General features: G+C 34.6%; 1 protein-coding gene across 1 annotated transcript; it reads right to left on the bottom strand.

Annotated features, from left to right (window-relative positions):
- Positions 1 to 10,490: 10,490 nt before the first annotated feature.
- On the bottom strand, positions 10,491 to 24,882 carry LOC120629201 (RING finger protein unkempt). The gene is made up of 5 exons (XM_039898051.1): positions 24,577 to 24,882; positions 24,264 to 24,473; positions 18,284 to 18,567; positions 17,653 to 17,753; positions 10,491 to 17,130 (listed from the first exon to the last, which is right to left on the bottom strand). The coding sequence occupies exons 1-5, from the start codon at positions 24,633 to 24,635 to the stop codon at positions 15,937 to 15,939; spliced, it is 1,848 nt and encodes a 615-aa protein (XP_039753985.1). The 5' UTR covers positions 24,636 to 24,882; the 3' UTR covers positions 10,491 to 15,936.
- Between the last annotated feature and the right edge of the window lie 340 nt (positions 24,883 to 25,222).

Here is a 25,222-nt window from a genome sequence, read left to right as displayed (position 1 = left end):
ATGACAATGCGTGAATATGTGAATGCACTAAAATTAAAAAGACGCCTTAGAATATCGATGTCGTAAAATAGTACTAGGTATATAAAATATTGGCGGTTATTTTTATTAACAAATAATAATTCCTTTTTCCAAAAGAAAAAAGAAAAAGCAATTTTTAGATTGAAATGGTTGGCATACATTTTTTTTTGTTTATTATTATTTGTTTTTCCCCAATACTTTGAGGATACTCTGAATTCCTTATTAATAAAAGTGCAATAACGTGCAAATTCCGTTCCGAAAACCGTTTAACTAAAAGCACCTTACACCTGCCTAACTATTCGTAACGGTTAATTACGATGCTAAATGAACTTTGGTAAATTTGTAAAGAAAAACGTCATCCATTACAATTTACCTACGTTTATTTAGGTGATCTCACAACCAAAAACATATTTTTGAGGGTTTACCAGCCCAGAACTACGCCAAAAAGCTTTTGTTTCGACCTTGAGTATTTCTCAAAAGCATTTATGTAATAATGTAGTATTTATACTTTTATATTGTGTGTTATTATATATAAATCTTTCTTTTATTTAGTAATGAAATTAAATTTATTTATGCTAAAGCATTAATGTAACTACAGTATTAAAACTCTCGATTAAAAAAAGAGGTGTTGATAAGTTAAGAGTCCTTTGTCTGGGTCATATAAAGACGGTACGGTTATTCTTCTTGCAATACAAAATAATGTATTAAAATCTGCCCATGAATTACCGAATACATAATGAAAATTCTAAAATGCTACAATCTACCTCTCCATCAAAATGTATGCACTGTGTGAACTTGTTATTTACAATTTCCAGTGTTTTTGTAATGTACAATAAAAGTTCATTCATTCATTCATTTTATATTCAAAAACCGTGCAAATCTATACGGTGTAATTCATAGTTGCTCAATTTTTATCTACAACACCAATCAGAACCAAAATGTACTCTTTACGCACGTTTCGCTTTGTCATCGTGGCTCAGGAGATTTTGCTACAAATACAATCTTAAATTGAATTTGGGGCGAGCACAAAAGATCCTGGAGGGTCGAAGTGCATCCGCTGAAGCGGGCCTCATTACAAGATAGATAGATAAATTGAATTAGCATTAGTTCATTGTAAAGCACTGTAGAGAGTACATTTTGGTGGATCTGTATGGCGTGGTGTATAAATATTGAATTGAAGAACTTATAAACTGCACCGTGCAGATTTGCCTGGCTTTCGCGGATTATAGGAAATTATAGTCGTAAAAATATAATAGGCCCGTTTTGACATATTTTGTCATCGCGACGTAACTAGTTATGGAACCATAAGACTCTGTACTCGATACTCACGATAAATCAATTCAAGTTTGTATCAGTACTTGATTGATATTATTATGTATTGTAAAGTGTTCGTTCGTTCAAAGTATTCCTTTAACTCCACAACCAATACGCGTGACTGGCTGTTGATTATACGTCGACTTTTCAACATGTTGAATCAGAGTTAGTACTATATAACAACAAACACAAAAATCGAGTCAAATCACTATGTTTAAATTAATGTCCAAAATAGAAAAGCCATAGTTAACGTAATAGTAAACGGGCGCACAGTCAACTTTACAAGATGAGAACGAAAAACTGCGCAGTGCGCGCGGGGACGCTTCAGTCATGTGCCGCTTGGTCAGACACATCAACTCAGACTCATTATTTAGAACCCATTTTGAGAACCAAGCTTATTCTTTGCAGTAAAGATAACTACACCATATTTAATTTCGATATTCAGTAAAAAAATGGTTACAGCTCTAGTATAAAAAAAAAAAAAACTGAGAACGTAACTGTTTTCGGAACGTTTCGCAACAATTATAAATTGCATGCTACTATGAAGTAAGCGCAAAAAGAATACTCGCGATATATTCTTTCATATTATTTAACGTCCCAAAAAAATTTACGTATTTTTTAAAACACTGTATGTAATTGATTTTAATTTTTTTGTTTCTTTCAGTTTCGTTCCAAGTTACATTCTATGGTCTTGCACAAATGTCAAAACGGGCCTATTACATTTTTCCGACTATAGTATTAATATTCATTGATAAGTGGTTAGAGCTTCGGCCTCTATTTCGTGGGGAGCAAGTTTTATCCCCGCCACGCAACTTTTCGGAGTAATCTGCGTTTTTAATTTAAGCAATTAAAATATCACTTGCTTCAACGGTGAAGGAAAATATCGTGAGGAAACCTGCATGCCTGAGAGTTCCCATAATATTCTGAAGGCGTGTGAAGTCTACCACTCCACACTGGTCCAGCGTGGTGGACTACGGCCTAAACTCTGGTAATTCTGAGACGAGATTGAGCAGGTAATGGATTAATCGTGAACATCATTAATCATGACATTAATTGTTCACAGAATAACTTATAACAACCCACTTTTTCATCTGGAGTTTTAACACAGGACGATTCTCTATTTCGTATAATAAACTTTAATCTTAAGTTATTTAATTTATTGGCATTAATATAAAAGCAGCTATTAGCTTTTTAGTTAATAAGTGAAATTAAAATATATAATGTCTTAACATCGGTTTTAACTTTAAATGATTTGTGTAATATCAATATAGTTTTATTTATTGCACGGAACTTTAAATCAGAAGGCATTATGATCATATGACTGTTGTTGATCGAAAATCAACTCTAAAATATAATATTCGTGGTTGGGATAAATATCATACATTTTGCCCGCATTTACCCAAAAACAATTTCTATAATCCCAGTGCAATAATTTAGTTACGTACTAGCTTAGTATTTATTTAAACGGAATTGGGTCTCTCTCTGTTATCATAACAATAATTTTAATTATACAATACTTTTTATACATGCTATTTAAATGTATTTTAAAATGCAACTGGTATGAACTGTTGATATACTTATACATTCGGCCTAAGTTCTGCGCCCAAATTTTTGAGAAATCATTTCTTAGGATCTTATTATGAAAAAAACATTTAAGCTAAGAGCAGGTTCTCGACTATCGCTTTAGTTAGTTTATAAATACAGACGTAATAGTACCTTTGCCTGCTGTCACTAACAAATGTTGTGTAACCTTGACCGATATAAAATCGGTTTGTTTTTTAAAATTTGTTTCTTATCACCAGTATCTGCAACGCTTTGAATCTCGTTTTGAAATTAGATTACCGAAAGAACAATTCATTTAAAATAACGTTATTATACAGTTCACAAATTATGCCTACTAAAGATTTTGGATATGTCAAACCCTTAACAAACGCTGTGCAGTAAAATAAATCTCGTGATCTAACGTGATCTTACAATTCTTTAGTCCCGAAAGATTTATTTGCAAATTTCGCCGGAATTTAGATAACACTTTTTGAACATATTATCATCCTTTCAGAGACGGCATTAAAATGTATTCAATCTATAATGTTAATACATTATTACGAACATTTGGACCACTTATAATTGAAATAAAATTCGTTCTTTTATAAATAACGGCAATATTTAGACGATATAATATTACAAAACTAAAATGTCTTTTAGTATATAGTTAGATTTAAAATGCAAAAATAGAAAAATGACATAATATTAAATATATTCTATGTATGAACTTAAGGATACAGTAAAATATAGAACGTACTTGATTAATCGTGAGTTTCCTTTAAGATTAATGGATCTCAAACACACGCAGTATTATATTTCTGGCTCGAAGAATCAATATTATGTCATTTTCCTATCAAATTGAAAATCGCCTTAATCGTTTAATATCTATAACGCACGTAGGTTAACGAACCGCCCATGTAGTTGTAGGTACCGTCGGCCATATATCTCGATTAATTTTACTAGACTAGGTGCGTACTGGTCTTTTTATAACATTCATGAATCTACTGTACTTTTAATAAAACTGTTATAAAAGTTAATAAAGAAAAGTGTTAACTTTAAGCAACCCATTTGATATTCGGTCTAACAGAGATCTAGGCAAGATTCATAGCTAAAAAGATTTTGCTAGAAAATAACGGACCATTAATAGATTACGCCTCCGCGTCGACTTTGTGTAGGGTTTTCCTTAATGCAGCTAATGTTATAACACCAACGTTTGCTTTCATAAATAAATACGTGGTGGCAACCATTTTTTCCATTTAAGATCGAATGGTGTCGCAGATTACAATCGCCATAGGGTAAATATTAAGTTGTAGACTTTCAAAAAATTAGAAAGCGTGGTATAATTTTTGATTATTAGATTACTTTTAAAACTTTTAAATTACGTTAATTAAAATTATAATCATTAGAGATCTTTAATTTGAATTGGATATTTAAATCATAACACGATATTATTCGCCGAACAGATGAAATGTATGTATGTTATCCACCAGTGTGCACCTACAACTAGTATGCCATAATAAAAAGTGCTCCTTTTAGAAACAGATAACAAGAATTGAAAACAGATTAGAGAAGTGTCATTTTATTTTTTATTTTTAACGAGGCTGCATTGTTTTACTAAAATTAAATATATTTATAATAATTTATATATACATAATAGTATTCATATTTATAATGCATTTTAACATAATTTTATTTTTTAGCACTATCGACCATGACTGTAAGCTTTAGTTAGGTTAAGTTTTATTTTAAAATGTATAAAATACGAATATATATTATTATTATCATAGTATATATTAAAATAAAAATATTTTATATTAAATTTGTTTAGAATCGCTAAAATGTCTGAATATCAGCTGATCTTGATTGTGTACCAAAATTAATATTTATTTATAAATGAGACATTTTTAAAATTTATGGAGTGAACAAAAATGCTTGTACCGAATGTAAAATGTACAAAAATAAATAATTAAACCAATTTTGATTGTTTTAAGTATCCATTTTATTTAATAGTTCATAATTTATTATTTTCTTCACCTTGAATAATGTTGTTTTATTTACGAGGGTATGCGGATTGTTTACTCTTTTATCAACGTTTTCTTTAAACCCACTTGAAAAATGTGTCAACTAACATATTTTGTCAAACATTTAGTTATTTTAAACTTTCGCATTTATTTCGTGTTATATAATTATTATATTAGTTAAACTAATTTATTTTATTAAAACCTGTACTATCTCTTTTTTTTTTTACTCTTATGCCATTTACAAAAGAGGGCCTGTATCGCTGCACGCATATAGGAGGCGTTTTTAAGAGACAGTTCTGACAGTTGATACGTCAAGTCAGTGTGTTTGTAGTGACTCTACCACCGTTTCGGAAGGCAGATTCCACTGAGAAGAGCCGGCAAGAAACTCAGCAGATTGCTCTTTTCCAAAATCATTTTATTGTTGAACAATCTTCAGAATTTTTCTGTTCTGTGATAGATGAGAGCGGAGTGTCCTGCTTCCAAGCAGCCTTGTCGTTAAGGAATTTATCAACCGTGTAACAACGATTAGTTAAATGTGTTTTAATATATTGTTTAGACTTCCTTCTCCGAGACACCTCTCAGACAATCACTAGGAAAACTTCCTTTTTAGATAGTGAATCGTTAATATCTTTTATGAAGTTTATGATTGTGATAACGCAATAGTTGTTAAATGTTATTGCCAGAATTTAAGGTAATCTGGCTTTTTGCGTATTTCAGCTGATAGCGATCCACAGAAGTCAATTTTTACTTTAAAAAAAAAGAAAAATTAGCGCGATCGTCACATTTGTCGTGGTTGACACTATCCAGTAAAATTGCAATATAACGATTTCAACTAGGGAAAGGACTTCGTAAGTTTATTACGTAAGTATCTGCTTATAGCCTACAGCGGTGAGTTCCAAACGAGTCGCACCCAATCCAATCCCTCGAATGTCACTCGTTAGTAAGGGAGCGTTCACATAGAACGTCCGTTTAAACGTATATGTTTCTAGCGTATGTAGTTGTATGAGCGAGTTCCCAAGAATATAGTATTCCGGATCCAGCAAAAAATACCTATCCGACAAAATAAGCAGCAATCCGTTTTACAGGTCTGTTTAACCGTAACCGTATATAAGCGTGTGTAGTTGTATGAGGCAGAGAACAGAAATACTGATCAGTTTTATTGGATCGAAAACGCGCGAGGCTTGGCGGAGTGCGGTGTGCTGCACTCAGCCGCCATTAACAACGTCCATGCTCGTAGAAACTAGACGATACACTGAAGAACATAAGTCCAGTACCGTCGGATCTGTTAAAATCGGTACTGCCATCCTTCCTACCATCTTAGACTGTGTCAAAACTTATAACCAGGTGAGATTGCAGTCAAGAGCTAGCTTGTAGTAAATAAGTTGAGGAGGAAAAGGTTTAAAAATAAAACACATTTTTTATTGAATGGAATTTAAAATTTATTAAACCTACCTACCTAGAATATTATAATCATCTCTGTTACATGTTGTATCACATGGATTTGAATTTACTTTGTTTATAAAATACCTACTATGACAGAGTATAAGCTTGAATGCATAGATTAATAAATATAAAAATCAAAAAAAAAACAATACATTTGATCTGCTAATGTGAACGCGTTGGTTACTATAACTTCTAATTAACAATAATAATTTGAAAAAATTTGTTGGACCTACCTACCTAATTAATGATTAAATAATAATAATAAAAAAAATTATATTAAAAATATTTAAATAGAGTAGTTGTTATTATGCTTAGTGCACAACATTTAAGGTTTTTAAACGAAATTGGCCCTAAATAAAAAAAGTTACTAACATAAAATGTAAGTTTTAAAACTTCTGTAATGCAGTGTGAAAAAAAATTGTCTTTACACAATCTATAACATAATCATAATAAAATAACAACGGAACCACACCACGCCTGTCGATATTAATAACACTATCATCAATTGAATGCTAGGGAGCCCCGTAACGTGTAGATATAACTTGAAACATCAAAAAGTCAATATGTGCATTGCTTTTATTGATGTGACCTCACTCTGACGTCAAGATTTATTCGGAAGTCTCATTAAATACCATGAGTGGAAAAAAGTGCTAGACGATTTATAAACGTTCTTTATTCAAATGATTTTCAACTTCTGTTAATTATATATATATATTTTTTTTTGCCTCCATGGATTTCCGTCTTTTAAAATATAATAGTAGCTCACTGTAACATTAAAATGTAGTGTTAAAGTTTATGAAGAGGTCTCACATAATGTGTTTATTGCGCAGTTAAGATATCCGCGACAAAAAGAAATAAAGCCCGGCTCCCTAGCTAAAATAACTATGCAACGATTTGAAATTAATTCAAGGTTCACTTAAATACTACGTTACATTAACGTTTGTGATTAAAACATTTTAAGCTACTAAAGGCTTTTTTTAAGGCGGAAATATATTTTTAAAACGCTACGCGACGCGACTTAGTGGCATACGTAAATGTGATTTTGTCTGTAGATAGAAGTAAATTTCATTTGATCACACACGCCGCGTGGCGTATTTTTAGTGTGCAGTGTCTTAAAGAAGAACACGTTGCAAACTTCGAAAAGCAATATTACACATTTTTCTTGATATGTCCAAAAGTTAATTAAATAGTTTAAATTTAAAATAAAAATGCTCAAAAATGCTTCCTTACATAATTTCGAAAACTCAGAATGTGCCCGCATAATATTTGCATTTATTTTTTCAATAAGTACTTATGAAGATTATTTAGTTTTATGTCGATGAAAGTTTATCTCCATGTGATAAAGATTCTATATAAAAATAAATGTGACTCTAATACACATCTAACTTTTTAAATTATTAGAAATACAAACACTAGCAAGCTACTATAATTTGCGATGGCAACACAGAACATTTTGCTTTCTTAACACACATCGGGGTAACTTTCCTTTACAATTTAACTTTTTCTATAAAGTACTTATTTCGTCGTACAACTCTCTCTCACGTTTTAAAAGTAGTGTTTAAGACTTATAGGTTTAGTTTACTGAGCTTTGAATACAAAGGAATTGGCAACGTCTGCATTTTTATCTTCGTTTTAAAGATATTGAATTACGTTGATTTTTATTTGCGATCGTAGATTGTTTCGGCATTTAAATGGTCACAAATCGCACATGAATAAATGGTCATTTATTTCATGAAATTAAATAAAATTCCCAGTTTCCGGCCTTACTTTTAAGGCAACGTCACACGCACACACAAAAACTGCACGAAATGGCAGCGAAAAAAAAACAACAATAGTAATATAGGCCGTTCATCGTAACTGACATACAGTTCACGAGTCACGATGAACGAATTATAAATTCTTTGTTCACAACCTTCCTAACGTAAATTTAATTTAAGTTCAAGAGTTGTGATGCGTTTCACAATATTCCCAATGGAAATTGGATTAACAATACTTTTACACCTGTCAATTTAGTTTAAGAGACTATGCAATGCAATTTGCACCACTATCCGTAAAAGTTACCCCGATTTACTCGTACAGTACACATTACAATACAATACGAGTAATAACTCTTCTAACAATTTCACATGACTCGCAACATTTATTTGTGACAATCAATATGTTAGGCCTAACAATCTCTCCATCTTACACTATCAATTCCTAATTAAGAAATAATTAATGCTCATTTTTAATATCTGTTCACCATTTGAAATGTCGATAACATGTACAGCATTTTCATTTGTATATATTCACTTTTTCCATACCTCTCTGTTCAAAATCTTTGACCATTTATCGGGCCTTATTGGTGGTAATTTTGTTTTATACAAATCTCGTAACTTTATTGCCAGCTCTTAACGCAGTAGTTATATGCCTTTCATTGGGAATATGAAAAATATAACTGTACACTCTGTCTCTCCCCACATTTTCCTGTCAATTTAGTTCAGTATAGAGATTTACGTAAAACAACAGTTAGCACCACTGAGGTTTTAATTGGCGCTAAGGGAAACTGAGACCTTCTTCATTAACTTTTACGTCATTTTGCCACCCGTTCATGCTATTTCTTTTTATTATTATTAATTACCAAAATAACTGGTTGTTTAACAACGTGTAAATAATAACGGTCATTACAACAGTTATTTTTAAAAACAAGCGGTTTGCGCATTGCCTATATAATTTATAGTAAAGGAGAAGTGTAAATTCCTCTAGCGCCATTTAAACACCTGTTCGCCGCACATACAAATTACATTTCTCATACATGCCCACTCTATGCCCGACAAACGGTTATATTAAAGCGTGCACATATTCAGACCAAGACAAAATGTGCCGTATCGACATTAAGGTGAACTCGGTGACCTATTTAGACTGAAAGACGTACAGCATTTACTATGATTAAACACATGAAACAAATTATTGCACCTAGTGCCACGAACGTTGAAGCAGCGTAGTATATCTTGCGCATTATAAAAATCACATTTTTTACGACTTATCAATCGTCTATAAAAATAAAATGCTTGTTTGTACACAACTCCTAAACGGACAAGACTAAAATTAGTGGCATCCTTTTCACAATGTTCCTTAATGACAAAGACAGCACCACCGTAAGAGTTGTCGATTTAGTTAAATATTAAAAATAAATAAGAGATAAACAGGTTCTGTGTTAGATTAGTTTACCTCCAGAATTGTCGTAAGACTAACATTTATTTCATGTATTCAATACTAAGTGAAATGTTGTAACAGTCTCTGGGACTAAAATGTACGACCGTACGCTATTTTAAGAGTGTACACACGTCGGATTCAGCTTGAAGCGCTGTTATTGGGTGTTTCTTTTTAATAGTGCCATCCTTACTCGTATTATATGAAAAAGTCTATTTGCTTGTTTGTCTTTCCTTCAAGTCCTAATTAATCAAGCAATCATTTTAAGCGAAAAGACGTAGAGTGCCATTGGCAAGTTTACCCAGCAAAACAAACGGTTTTCACAGTTTGTAAAAACACTAGTCTTCTATAAGAGTTTGCCAACCATACAGATCTAGAGATGGCATTTGTAGAATAAAGTTCTGACTTTGAATAAATGCATTTTGTTACAAACTTAAAATGTTTTGTTGTGCATAAAAATTGCTAATAAGCTAAAAAACACAAATTCGTGCGCTAATAAAATAAGCGATAAAACACAGCGATGCTCTTTTTTTCTGCTCAGAATACGACAAGTGCAGTACTTAACGTAACGTACGGCCTTAGGTCTCGCAGCGTTACTATGATCCAATATAACTATGTATTAATAAATATATCATATATCTCGTTATCAAGTTACAAGGCGTCTGTGGTTGTATTGCTTCAGATTACAAGTATTCACGTGCTTGCGTATATTACTACTCTTAAAATAATGTCCAATACAATTTGAAAACACTACTTATATCTAAATTTATTAATCCTAAAATCAATTTGTTATCGCTATTACTATAATAATATATCGATACGAAACCAGAAAAACCTATCTTTAATTTTTCAATATATATATGTATACTATATATATAAATATTTGTTATTAGAATATTTTTTATTTTTATTTTTAAATTATTGTAGAAAATTAGAAAAAAATCTATAAAATGCGTTAGTTTTATAAAGATAGCTTTTTTATAATAATATTATTACGAGTATATGTTCTTTCCTTTATAGATTCTTTTTAATAAAAACGAACATATAAATATTTTAACCAAAATAATTGTTGTGACGGTAAATCCGGTCAAAGAAGATATTGTACTACATATCATTGTGTACAAGAAGATTTTCTGTTCCAATGTTTACTACATTACACAGTTCAAACATGATTTGCAAAAAAATATGTAGAATATTTCCTTTCTCCTGATTTACCTTAAAATGTAAAAAATAATGAAAACAATGGATTCTCCCATTAACTTTAAATAAGTCAACATTTAAAAAGTGTAAAATAAAAAAAACACATGTTAAATAGTAGTCACAAAGCATATTCTTTTATAGAGTAAAAAACAGAACGTTTTGCTTTATATGTTATTGTTTTTTTTTGCTGTCAATTTAGAGCCTTCTTCACTTTTTATCAGTCTATGGGTCACAATATGAAATGTTGTAAAGTAAAGTCAAAGTATCGCGGGAGGGGATTTTAGGAATAAATAATATGAAACAGTAAAAAATCATCGTCATAAACCCCTGTCAAACATCAATACGGTTGTTTTATGAAACTAAAAATGGTACTTTTCGTGTTCTACTATACACCACAGCTTAGCTATCATACAGTTATATATAGACGTCATGCGCACGCCTTGATAAATGCAACGCGACACTCTTAAATGAACCCTGCTTGAGTCGTGTCATCTCTTCAAGCAAACCTTAATTTCCCACAATTTTATCTTTTTTACATTAATACTCACACAAAGTTTATTTAAAAGGGTTCTCAGACGGTCAATCCACTCGACAAGAAGCACTTTTTTTTCTGTTTGCAATAAGTAGTTTTATGTGCTTTAGGTTTTTGAAGAAATGCCTTTGTTTTAAAAAGCCATTCTCATTATTCAACCATAAAATACCCGGCTAGGTGCCTTACGGCATTATTCTTAGCTCGTAGCTTTTGTTCGAGTAATGGAAGAATGCAGGTACATCTTCACATTATAACTCTAAAAAATATAAAGAATACGAGTCATTTTAAGTTATTAGATTCGATTATTGATTTTAATGTCAATCAAAATATATCGCACTTATCTTAGGAAAAGATACAACCGTCCAAGATATACTTATGATTCATCTTTTTATTCTTTTAATCTTGTGTCTCATGTCAACAAAAAAAAAAGCTTTTCGCTCAACAAAGAATTCACATGCTTTTTGCAAGACGATTTACGTTCTCTAAGCACCTCTAAGCATAATTACCCAGCTGTATAAGTGCTAAACTGCGTTACAGTTATAAATCATAATAAAATTGTAAATGCGAGTGCGGTTACAGGTTTGTCCTTCTCTCACGCAGCAGAGGAGAAACGGTCCGACTTTTTAATGTATAGAGATACATAGTTGACGTGGGCTATTTTTATACCAGGATAATAAATCCGTGACAAAGGAATGTAACATAAAAATGCGCTATATAATCTTTTAACAAATTTGAATGCTCTTTTATATTACCTATATATCTTTATTTTTACTGATAAAAGTTTCTATATGTGATTTGCTTTTGTATTATATTTTAATTGAAACATCTTCTAAAAAAATTATGATTACGACAATAAGACAAACTTTTTAGTCAAAAATAGGGTTCACTTTTAGAATATTTTAATACGCATAAAAATAATGAAGCACGTTTTTTTTTTATTTAACGTTGAGATGTTAACCTCTCCCAGTTCTTCATTTAATAGAAATGTTCAAAGTGGAATAAGATTAAAGTTAGGCAACATTGATCAAGTATTGGTCCTTATAGTCTATTCGAAGCCAGTCTATTGTGCTGTTCAACTGAAGCAAAACTACGTTTACTCCTTACATATATACTATGATTATTTAGAAATGTAAAAAAGTAACAATCAACAACTTGAGGTCAATGTTTGATTATTATTAATTATAATTATTATTATTATTATAGTCACAGTATTATAGGTGTTATTAATAACACATACAGGTTGTTTTTTTTTTGGGGATGGAATAAGAAACTTTCAAGGCGGTAGGGAAAAATATCGTGAACAAAGATCCTCTCTATTAGTACATCAATACTAATATTTGTTGTGTTGAAACCCGCTGAATCATGCTAACTAGTCAAGCTGACTAAAGACTTTTCACGGGTTCAAAACAAGTCAGGTACACACCGACTAAAATGCGCACACACAAAGCCGAATATAATAAAAATTATGTTTATTAACCTTTCCATAATTGACAAAAAACTTACTAAAGCAAAAATTAATAAACAGAAAAGACAGTTTAGTACGTATCCTTTTAGTATTAGATTTCCTGCTGCGGTAAAATAAACAACCTGTATATGTAAGCTATATATATGAACGTATAAACTACGATGATCATGCAAAACTCTTTTAATATAAAACTATGGGTGCGCTTCAACTTTTTAGGGCCTTTGCACACCATATAGACTCAATACCGATTGAATTCCTAACTTTCAATTCAGCTTATACTTACGTGCGGTATGAACGAGTGAACAACGCGACGCTAACAGTTCTTTAGCAAATAATTGTTTGTGACAAATAACTGTTTCTCAATATTGCAACAAGATATAGCTCTCTTTCAGTTCCGCACAAATCGTAGTTAACTTTCGCGCAATCAAATGAGTAAACGTATTTAGAAAATGCGCTAGTAATGGCTGGCACTCAGCTCAGCACCACAAATTTACCGTCACATTTGGTTTTACATGCACTGGCAATGATACCTATAAATCGCCAGCGTTTGGTTAACGCGTAGCCGACGTGTTTAATCGTTAGGTTAGACGTTGGGCAACGCAGACCGAACGAGTGGTGAAAGGGCTGTTATTATTAAAGTGTGTAAGCAAAGGGCGGTCCGCCAATCGCATACTGATCACGACATACTTTTACAATTTACTTTATGCCACAAAATATTTTACAATTACATTGTTTTAATTTGAGTCAAGTCGGTGTTGAGTCTATAAGGTGTGCGAAGGCCTTTATAAGAGTAACAGTTGTGTTAGAAAATCGTATTACTTGACAGATAATGTATCTTTTTATATTTAAAACAGCCAATCTGAACCGTTATTCGTACTGAATATTGTACCATGTCATCAATCAATTTAATGTCATTGTCCATGATATTTACGCTGTCGTTTTCCTTTTCTAAAACGTCAGAATAAACTGGACCTACGTTTTTAAAACGCTTACTCTGTTCTTCTGTTTTTAAATTTACCAAGCCGTGGCTGTAGTGATAAGAACTAAACTTTAAATCAAACAGGATAGCATCAAATGAACCATAGTATTTTAATATATGTTCGTTTCGTCTTTATATCCCTAATAATGAAGTTCTTTCTAACAATACCACATTGTTAACGGGTTTGTGACGTCACGTAAACAGAGTGTCTGCTGTAGCACTGTTGCTATATTAAAAAACTACGTAAACTTATAAATCAATCAACCCTAATAGTACAATTTTCCAACACAACCTTACTCCACTTCAGAAGAAACACACCCTAAACTTACTTTTTCAATATTTCAAGGTCAGTGTTCCCTAATTACTATTATTGCTTCAATTATTTCATCAACACTTTCTCGTTTAAATCGATTACGTTACTTATTACCACGTCAATTCAAAGTCAACTTTATATCACATTTCGTTTAGTATATATATTTATTTTTTATAATAATGTAGACGCGATATTGACATTTTTATCAAATTAATTTATACTGATTTCGTTTTCTTTTCTTTTTTTAGAACACATTCAGATTTTACATCTATTAGGAAACGAAACGTGTACGTTAAATTTATAATTGAAGAAAGTGATGATGTTTTTGTATTCCTATTACTTTAAATAGCGGGGTTAAATTATCAGCTATTTCCTCTAATTTTGCCACAGATATAGCATTTCAGTTTGATGCAGACAAAATTACTATTTCCAAGGAGGCTGGGATAATAATGTATCGGGCCCATCCTAACCACCAATAGCGATCAGCTATTCAGCTTGTTTTTGAGACAACATTGTATTTTGTGTTGGTTGTACGGCAACTAAATATTTAAGATAGGATAATCTGTTCTCAGATTACTGCGAAAAGTTTTTCATTTAGGGCCCATGCACACGAGGTGTTTGCTACGAGCGTTTGCAACGCAATACAGATGCGCGTGAGTGCACGTTTGAAGTATATATAAATACGAGTCTTTTCGCGTTTTTATTGATTCTTACTCGTCTGACTTCGTGGTACAGTTAAGATCTGCATAGTTTTTTTTCTGTAACACCTATTTACCTGTATCAGAAAATAAATTTAATTTAATTTAATTCGCTTTTAGGTAGGTGTCATACAATAAATGCGCTGTATACTTCTCGTATATCATGATACAACTACTATTTTTGTCCATTGTTGTCCATATTAAATGAGTAATATAACGATATTAAACTGATTGCTATTAGTGGTATGGGCAAAAATACCTACACTGATACTACTCTCAAAATACTACTCTCAAATTTAGTTGATAAATCTCATAAATAGCTATATTTTTCAGCCAAAAGCAAGGAGTCTAGTACACAACCCTAAATAAAAGGTATTGAACGCCGAAAGCGTATATTAATTTGAAATGTCAAAACTACCATGTTATCATGCTCTACGTAATTCATATAATATGTATTCGTTTATGAAAAATATTTAGTAATTCCTATATAGACAAATATAAAAACGTATGCATCTGTGTTTAATTAAACATGTTTCCTTTTATCAATTACTACCTCACTCGGCTTTAGTGTATATAACGTTCCGTCACAATATTAACATCATTAAAAGGGTTCTGAAGCTATACCTAGTAAGATAATGTATATAAACAACTCTTATTAATTTCGGTTACACGTAATTTGCCGTTCTATTGTTAAAATATACTATATAGTAGAAAAAAGTTAAACATTTTTTAATAAATTCTAATAATATTCGTTTTATTCATTGATTAATTATTTTGACCCACCTCTAAGATAATAACTTCATTTAGGGTACCATCAGGCGATGCAAGTTGCGTTGTTCCTTAACATTAGATACAAATGATAGTGGCAGTAACTTCGAAACCTTACTCTGCACATCTATTTCCTCACCGAAATATGTCTCTCTCTTCCACTAACGCTAAATACCATGCCCTACAGCTGACGTCGAGCGATATTACACTTGAACATATCTGTATATAAAAATATCGAGGCAATATTTTAATTAAGCATTCATTGGTAGCTCAGAACATACTTATTGTTAACGTATAATTTGTTGCAACTATTTTCGAGAGAGCGTAGAGAGCTACCGTCCGGAGCAGAGGGGCACCGGACCCCCGCGACCTTCGAGGGATTAAGTGTTGTAGTACAAATTCAGCCCGGCGCGGCGAGGGACACGCGTGTCGGGCGGGAGGGTACCTGCCGCTAGTGGTGGTGCTGCTTGGGCGGCAGCGTGGCCTGGCAGTAGGGGCACTCGCTGGCCGTGTCGGCGCACGCGTCGCACAGCACGTAGTGGTTGCAGGGCGCCAGCGTGACGCTGCGCGGCTGCTCCTCGCACACCATGCACTTGGTGGCAGTCTCCAGGTACAGCACCTTCTCGATCTCCTCCAGCTCGGCGCGCGCGCTGGCCTGCAGCGCCTTCAGCTGCGGCAGCGGCAGGCCACGCAGCTCGCGCCGCGGGGCGCGCGCCACCTCCAGCTCGCGCTTCAGCTGCAGCGCGTGCGCCAGCGCCTCGTCGCGCTGCCGCTCCGCGCGCGCCGCCGAGCGCGACGCCTCGTCCGACTCGCGCTGCCACGCCTCGCACGCCGAGCGCGCCTGCGCGATGCGCTCGTCCCAGCGCGCCGCCGTGAGCCGCGCCGCCGCCACCTCCTCGCGCAGGCGCGACAGCTCGCCGCCGCTGCCGGGCGACGCGCCGAATTCGAAGGCGCCGCCGCTGAAGCTGCCCGCCTTCATGCCGTGCGCGTTGAACAGGCGCTCGGGCTCGGCCGCGCCGTAGCGGAACAGCGGCGGCAGCGGCGAGCCGCCGGCCGGCGGGCTGAAGCCGCGCAGCGCGGTGCGCGCGGGGATGTTGACGGGCGCGGAGCCGCCCAGCAGCGGCTCGGGCTCGGCCAGGTCGCGGTCCAGCGCCGCCACCAGGCTGAGCGGGTCGTCGGGCTGCAGGTCGTCCAGCGCGTTGCCCACCACCTCGTGCAGCACGGCGGCGTCGAAGGGCGCGCGCGGCGGCCAGGCGGGCCGCTCGGCCGCGCGCCCGGCGCTGGAGCCGCCCGACGACGTGGACGCGCACTCGGAGTCGCCCGAGCCGTTGGCGGGCGGCAGCGCGGCGCCCAGCAGCTCGGCCAGGTTGGCGCCCAGCTCGGGCTCGGTGCGCTCGGCGGGCTCGGGCTCCACGTGCGCGAAGGCGCAGAACAGGCCGCGCGGGCAGTAGCCGGCCTGCTGCACGTCGTTGCACTTGGTGCTCTTGTAGATCTCGGGGTGGAACTGCTGCTCCGTGCGCGTGTGGCAGTAGCCGCAGCCGTCGCCCGCCTCGCAGTTGCTGGGCTCGCCCCACTCCTCGCCGTGCTTCACGTTAGGGCACGGCGTGCTGCGGTACTTGTACTTGCGCGGCGAGCGGCGCTTGTCCTGCAAGCGCGACAGCCGTTACACCTACGCCGCACCAGCTACTTACACGAACTTTACTGCTACCGACTACATACACATTACAAATACCATTTATATGGGATGACTTTATTTAAAAAATAGCAGAGAATTACTTTTTATTTGTAACTTTTCTGTTCACATAATTTTATAATTTTAACTACAAATATTGCCTGTATTCATAGTAATACATGGTAAGGATTGAAACTTCCGTTTAACTTAGTTTGAAAAGTGAAAGTTTCTGCGCAGATGAGATTTCTGAAAATTTCAAAAGCGGTCTCACACTCAAATGTATTCTGTGCAAATATGCTATTTAGACTTCCTTTGCGCAACGAAGCTACCGTAAAAACGTGCCTCGCGTGCGCGTTAGAAAACACGACGCGTGTGTATAGGCATACAGAACCTAATAAATCTCATTCTAAGCACATCCACTGCCCTGAGAGTTAAAAGATAATAAAGTTTGTCAGAAATGTATAATATAATAAGAGTTAAATAATATCAACTTACTTTACTATTGTGATATTGAGGGCAAGCATACCCTTGTCTACATAACCTAGGTGGTCTTTTACATGGTTCTGTTTTATAGGATGATAACACGTAATTTGTATCTGTAAGGGAAAAAGGAGGCATTACTATTTACATCATCATAATGTATAGGTAAGGACCTTACCTATAGTAACAAAAAATTAACACAGCATTTATCTATACTAATGTGTCTGGTACAAACGCTGTTCTTTGTGTTCGGTACAAACGCTACATCAATTTCGATAAAATTTGACACAGAGATAGGTTGAATGCTGGAGCTGGAGGAATGAACAGACGAAGTCGTGAGCATAACCTAGTTAAATTGAAATAGTACTGTTATTTGGTCATAATAATTGCACAGAAATAAGGACATACAGAACCCTCATTCTGTCATTATTGCATTGTGTCCAAAAACAGTGAAAACATTTTCCCCATTTTATGGTAAATTTTTAGAAAATTAGTGGTAAAATAATAACTAACCCCCTGGTCGAGAAACACTTCTAAATTAAAGTGCTTTTTGATGCGTTATTATTAGTTGTGTATACGGTTTCTGTATGTTTTTAATTCTGTGAATATTTGTATGTTTTGTTGGTACTTGAGTGTGGGCACCAACCTTGCCATTTAGGGTCCTCATTCATTAAATTTCTTTCCCTATCTAGTGCGTTGGGTGCTGCAACATCCCCGTCTATGCCATCAGAGTTGTCCAGCGCTTGGAGCTCCCTCATATCCAGCACCGGGGGGCGAAGGTCCGGGGCTCCGTGCGCGAACGCGCAATGAGCCCCATTCTTAGTACAAAGTCCTCTAGCGTCGGTGTCGTGAACACACATACATGTTTTATAATAGCGGAGGTGATATCGACGTTCCGTGTCACCTGCTGTACGATGGAGGTACGGGCATCTAAAGAAGATATTACACACAATTAAATAATTGGATAGAAGCAGGCGTTACTTTGCGGAAATCCATGATTTATTATGAAAATTAAGATTAATTTGCTATACTCCGCGAAAAGCAGGAGAATCTGTAAGGTGTAATTTATAATTTCTTCAATCCTTATACCCCACACCAAACAGATCATTGGCAATTCACCCTCTACGCACGTTTCTCGTAATTTTTGAAGACTTCTTTGGAATCTTTGCCATTTGTAACTCAATGAATGGATTACTTATGCACGCACCTTTATTTTTAATCCAGTTACTACCTATGATAATTTTTGGACTATATCCAGATCTGTGCCCTTCTTAATCTAAATAATTAAATTATATAAACACGTTTAATGTTAAAATATTAAATATGATCTTATATAATACTAGCGGACCCAAGCGCCATCTGTCGGGCTGATTTGTGAATCTAAACCATCCAGGGTGCCACCCAAACGCATACAAACAAATTCGTTCAAATCGGTCCAGCCGTTTAGGAGGAGTTCAGTGACATACACACGCACACAAGAAATATATATATAAAGATTAAGTGACAAAATCCAAAAAAAAGTATAATATTTTGCGGCGTATTTAAAAGTTTAACAGCCAGAATGTATAATATACAATTCTTAAGACTGTTTGTTAGGCTCGAGTGACTTATCTATTTATTCCTTGATGTTTTAGATGCTTTAGTTTTATAGTTTGTCAAGCATGAAATTTTCTAATAGAAAATTCTTATGAAACATAAAGAAGCTTTAATGTTTGTGCTTTGTCTTAATAGGACTATTTGCAATGGGAAAAACAATTAAATAATATAAAACACATCTGCTTTAATTCATTGTTCACTTATTGCGTGGTATAACAGAGAAAAAAAAAACTTAAGAAATATAATAAAAACTACTTAGTAAGAAAACAGGAAGATTTTTTTTGTGCAATCTTTTTTATGTATTATACGTAATTCCTAATCCCTAGGTTGCTGATTACTACCAAGAAATGAATATCTGCCAGTCATCTTAGTACCCGTAACACAAGCTTCGCTTACCTTGGGGACTAGATGTCGACGTGTGTATATTCGTATATATTTTTTTATTATTATTTATTTATTTCATGTTGATAAAGGTTTTAGAATCATCAATTTCAAAATCAGATGCCAAAGATTTGTATCTACATTAAGTTAAAATCCATAATTAGCAGTATTATTTTTATTTATTTATGTGTGTATCCTCTATTTGTAGGAATTAGGAAAATAATAAAAAAATAGAAAAACACTGAAATAATTAGCAGAATACAAAATATATTTTGAAAAGTAAGCATAGCTTGTGTTACGGGTAATAAGATGACTGACAGATATTTTTATGAATAATATAAATCAATACTTATAATATACATATAAACACTCTGACACTGAAAAACATTAATGTTCGTCACACAAGATTTTCCAGTTGTGGAAATCCACAAACCCTCAGCCTTGAGAACAGAAAGCATGGTCGCCCACTGCGCCAATCGGCCGTTACATTGAAATTCAAGTTGTGTACACTTGGACTTTACGAATGCATTTAAATTGATAAAAAAATAAGAAATGAATTTGGGGGCAATTTCCATTCCTAAGTTGTTAAATCTTTTATTGATATTGTTTAGTTGGGCTAAACAATATCGATAAAAAGATATCAGCCTATTCATATATTTAGTAAAATAATATATTTAGAAAAAAATGCCACAGATTTATTTAGATTTCAAACATTATTTAGATTATAATTTAGATTTCAAACATTAGTAAATTTAATAATCTGTGGCATGTTTTTCAATTGATGCATTTATGCTTACCTGCCTTTAAAATGGGAAAAAAAGTGAACAATCCTTTCAAACTTTTCTCAACACATAATTATTGACACATTAAGGGTTACCAAGGTGGTTTAAACATATCATCTCAGCAGTGGCTAGCACTTCATACATGCACGAAAGCACTGCATACCCCAAAAATTTTGTATTACTCATAAAGGGGAAGGATTTTTCAATTTTATGCCATTTTCCTTCTTTATGCATACCCTGGTCAAAAACCCTGTGCACGCCACTGCATCTCAGTATACAGTGCCATAACGCACACCATTAAAGAATAGATTCAAGAAAGTTGTAAACTCACACACGCAATATTCGCAAGCTTATGTATTTTGCAAAAGATAACATTGACCACTTGTCATAACCATTTGTTGATGGTGGAAGTTATACTACTGAAATAGTTGCTTGCTACTGTTAGATATAATAGTAATACAGTGTTACCAATATTACTAGAAATGCTTTTTAACAGTATTTAATTTTCCATTTTTTATCCACTTGTCTCCACTTTGTTGGATACTGAACCTTGAACCTCATCTATCAATAACCATTGAGTGGATAAAGTTTTGCTATATACACATTTTTCATGTAATGCAAGCATCAAAAGTGCCTTCTATGGGCCTACTTGAATAAAGATATTTTTAAGCTCGGTTCCTTTGGGAGAGGGGATGAGTGTTTGACGATTTTGCACCATAACTCCGACAAATTATAACCGATTCAAATAATTATTTTTTTACTATAGAGGTTATAATATGTGTTTAATTTTGCCCAAACTGTGGTTGGAGATATAGGGCAGAACTCCTCAGCGGACAGCAGCAAACCCCAGATTTAAGGCTTAGCGATACTGAATACTTTAATTTTTTTTAGATCTACAACTTAATTTAATGCCACATCAAAAAACAAAATCAAACAGCAGACGAAGTCGCGGGCAACAGCTAGTCTATTACATAATTTGTTCATGAAAAATGACATAATGACATAATGTCATAAACCCTCTCTCCTCCTCCTCCCCTCTTTATCCCTGGCTGTAGATAAACCCTCTCTCCTAAGCTCTTATATATATTATGGTATATATAAATTTATATCAGTATTTTTTTAGTTAATATGTAAATGTAGTATGTATGTTCATGTAAGTTTATTTTTTTTTGAAACATCCTTTATACACCACCCACTTTCCACTTTTAGCTTTGTAGGCTCAGGTTTGCCTTTAAAGGATCACTTTTAGTGATAAGGCCGCCTTTGCACCCTATCACTAAGTACTATTACTGTTTTCCTTGTGTTTTTTATTTATTTTTTATTTGTTTTTTATATCTTTGCACCCTATCACTAAGTACTATTACTGTTTTCTATTGTGTTGCGTTGCAATAAAGTTTTTCTATTCTATTCTCTCTCTAACATGGTTGAAATGTATACAAAAATCTAACAATGGCTTTTCTAAGAACTGTGTACAGAAGAATAAATTTTCTATCATCATTATCATATCAACCCATTAATGGCCGACTACCGGGCACGGGTCTCCTCCCACCATGAGAAGGGGTTTAGGCTATAGTCCACCACACTGGCCCAGTGCGGATTGGTGAACTTCACACACCTTTGAGAACTTTATGGAGAACTCTCAGGTATGCAGGTTTCCTCATGATGTTTTGCTTTACTGTTGAAGCAAATCATATTTTAATTGCTTAAACACACATAACTTATTAGCTTAAAGTTAGAGGTGCGTGCTGGGATTCAAACATGCCCCACCTAAAGGGAAGTCGAAGTCCTACCCACTTGGCTATAACACAAATAATATAATAATTTTCTAAATGGACAAGGTAATATATAAGGCAGTGCATCCACAAAGAAGGATAATGAGGTTGGTTAACCAATTTTGTTTGTTATACTAATTTAGTAACTAAACAAATAAATAGATAAAAATAATGTGTCTGAAATCCCTCTATCTAGCTCCAAAACCTGATGGCTTACTACGGGCTTCATAAGAAGTCTGGAATCAATCAGTGACACGAGTATTTTCAGCAGTGGCATGCACTCAGGCTATGCATGTCACTAAGCAGGCAGATGATATACAATGGAGAAAGTCTTCGGAGGGTAAGCTTTTATAACTCTTAAAATACCTACCCTTTTGTTTCTTATAATGCAGTATTCATTATATATTGTCAGCCTGTCTAGGACATACCCTGTGCATGCCCTGTATACATGCCACTGATTTCCAGTATAGCAGAACCAACAACAACTGTCAACAAATGTCAAAGCTCAACCGATGGACGCTGGGGTTCTAAGCTAATTAAAACCTGCACTGATATACACAGCATTTCTAGTCCAACTAACTAGGTGGATATAGTCATTCCTTCATTCTTTCAATAGATATTAATATTATCTTATCTCTCCAAAAGAAACACTTTCATCTCTCTGGCGTTTCCAAGCAGCTGGAAAAATCAATTTATGACTTAATCAAGAGAATTATCTTAATTCTCTTTTATTTTATAGACCTTATGAATATTTTAATTTAATCTTCATACAAATATGAGTTATTATCATTTAGGCAGTAACAACCATATTACAAAGAAGTCTCATAGTATTAAGGACTATGTCAACAATAAAAATGCTTGGGTGTAAATTATTGCTTTAAGCAACCTGCTTAGAGCAATAATTTTAGCTTCTTTAATAGTTTTAAACGACAGTGTGAGATGGTGATAACAAAAAAGACTTCTTAGACCACAGGCACATTTGGAACCCTTGTAGCTTTAGTTTTAAGTTGACAAATTTATTGTCGCCATCAACTCACTCCTATGTCATATTTTACATGTAATGTACACATCAAAAGTTCCATCTATGTACCTATTTGAATAAAGGAATATTTGACTTTGACTTTGACATACTTGATACAGAAAAATTTTGAATTCAAGTTTTTCTTGCACTATATTGACACACCTTTTTAATTATTATCTTTTTAAATGAATACACACACCTAGTGGTAAATGATGATGCCAGTAGTCTGATGGTAGTGGGCTAACCCGTTTGGGGGTGATATTAAACCCTGAGTATGGGTTATCTGTTTCATCATAGCATCATACTGGAATGCTATCATGCTTGGCAACCAATCTTTAATGGTAGGTTGGTAACTAGACACAGCAAAAGCCTCCCGTCAGAGAAATTCAGAAATAAAATATTCCTAAATTGACTCTGCCCAGAACAGAACCACTAAAATATAAGATCAGCACTCACCATTGGGCCAGATAGGTCAATAAATATTTGTTAAACTCTAAAATCCATACATCCATCGTAACTTTTTTTATTCAAGTAAAGTACCTACTTTACTTTAATTCAAAGTACATGACTTTGAACCCAGGACCTCTTAAATATAAGATCAGCACTCACCATTGGGCCAGATAGGTCAATAAATATTTGTTAAACTCTAAAATCCGTCCATCCATCTTAACTTTTTTTATTCAAGTAAAGTACCTACCTTACTTTAATTCAAAGTACAAGACTTTCTAATTGGTCAGTTTCACTTCTTAGTTTTATTTATCTTTAATTCATAAACAACACTACAACACTATTCTTTACTATTTACATAAAACTAAAGAATAAGTAAGAACAATGAAACCTAGAAAGTTAAATTGACTAAAATGGAAGCCTTACTGGTTTGTATACAATCATGTTGCCTGTACACACTTTCTATTTGGTCGGGTTTTCTTGTTAGTAAATATCTGTTTGACTTATTGAACACTTAATTTAAGAGTTCTTGTGACATTAACATTAATTATTAAATGCACGGATAAAAGGGAAATAGATGAGGAAGTTTACAACACAAAGTGCAGACAAAACAGTTTCAGTACTTACTCATCCCCATCCTCACATATTCCCGATGTCTCGTTATATTTGGTACAATAATTATCTGCGCTATAATTAAACGTCCCATCCCTCTTCCGGACGGGCCTTCTTCTTCTTTGATTATTGAAATGCCAGTGAAAACATGTAAAAGGCCTATGTTGTGTACATTTGTGTTGTAGGAACGACGGGCACTGCTCTACTCGGAATTCCTTCAGATATCTGCAAAATGAAGTCACCGGACTTAATGGATTGTACACCACAGGAATCTACACAAACTGCTCTATCACTTTCCCCAAAAATTAGGCTTGCAAAGTGTAATTACTTATAATGATTTGGTTTTTCTGTTTGGGCTGTCAACAAAGGCTTAGATTCCGACGGCATTTTTGTGAACTATTATTGCGCCTCTCGAGTCGCGCAGGGCACGCTCACCGATGGCCAATTAAAATTCAATAGGGTCACGTGATACCAAATATTGTCATTAAATAAAAAATGTAAATAAAGATATTCGTAATAATGGTAAAATTACTCCGAATCACTGCACATATCGGATTTTAACGACCTTGAACTTAAAGAGAAAGTTTATCTCTTCTTTAATCAAGCTACCAACTACGAAGGAAAACAAAAAAATGCTCAAAAAGTCAAAACAATAATTGTTGACAGACGTGTCACGTAGTGTTTTCTATTTGTTTCATTCACACGAATGCGTATTGCTAAACTAAAACTGAAACAAAAAATAGGTCGCCTGCCTCTTTGTAGTAATTTAGATTTTTTTTATGAATGAGTAAAATTATAAATGCTAGAATTAAACAATTTCATCTACAATTTTATGAATTTACTATGAATTTATAAATATTGTAAGCCATTATTCCTAAATTTCAAACCATTTCTCCGATTTTCTACACCGATTGGTGCAGATTATACTTTTTTTTACTCTGAGGTCACTTAAAGTCTATACTTTAGATAAAGTG

Source organism: Pararge aegeria, chromosome 14, assembly GCF_905163445.1.
Source record: "Pararge aegeria chromosome 14, ilParAegt1.1, whole genome shotgun sequence".
Lineage (NCBI taxonomy): Eukaryota > Metazoa > Arthropoda > Insecta > Lepidoptera > Nymphalidae > Pararge > Pararge aegeria.
This window is presented reverse-complemented; position numbering and strand designations above follow the sequence as displayed.

Excerpts from the sequence above, each read along its gene's own strand:
- LOC120629201 (XM_039898051.1), bottom strand. The coding sequence starts at position 24,635 with ATGCCGTCGGAATCTAAGCCTTTGTTGACAGCCCAAACAGAAAAACCA. Across the intron at positions 18,568-24,263 it reads ATATGTGAGGATGGGGATGA|ATGCCCGTACCTCCATCGTA; the intron begins GTAAGTACTGAA and ends TATCTTCTTTAG. Across the intron at positions 17,754-18,283 it reads TGAGGACCCTAAATGGCAAG|ATACAAATTACGTGTTATCA; the intron begins GTTGGTGCCCAC and ends TTTCCCTTACAG.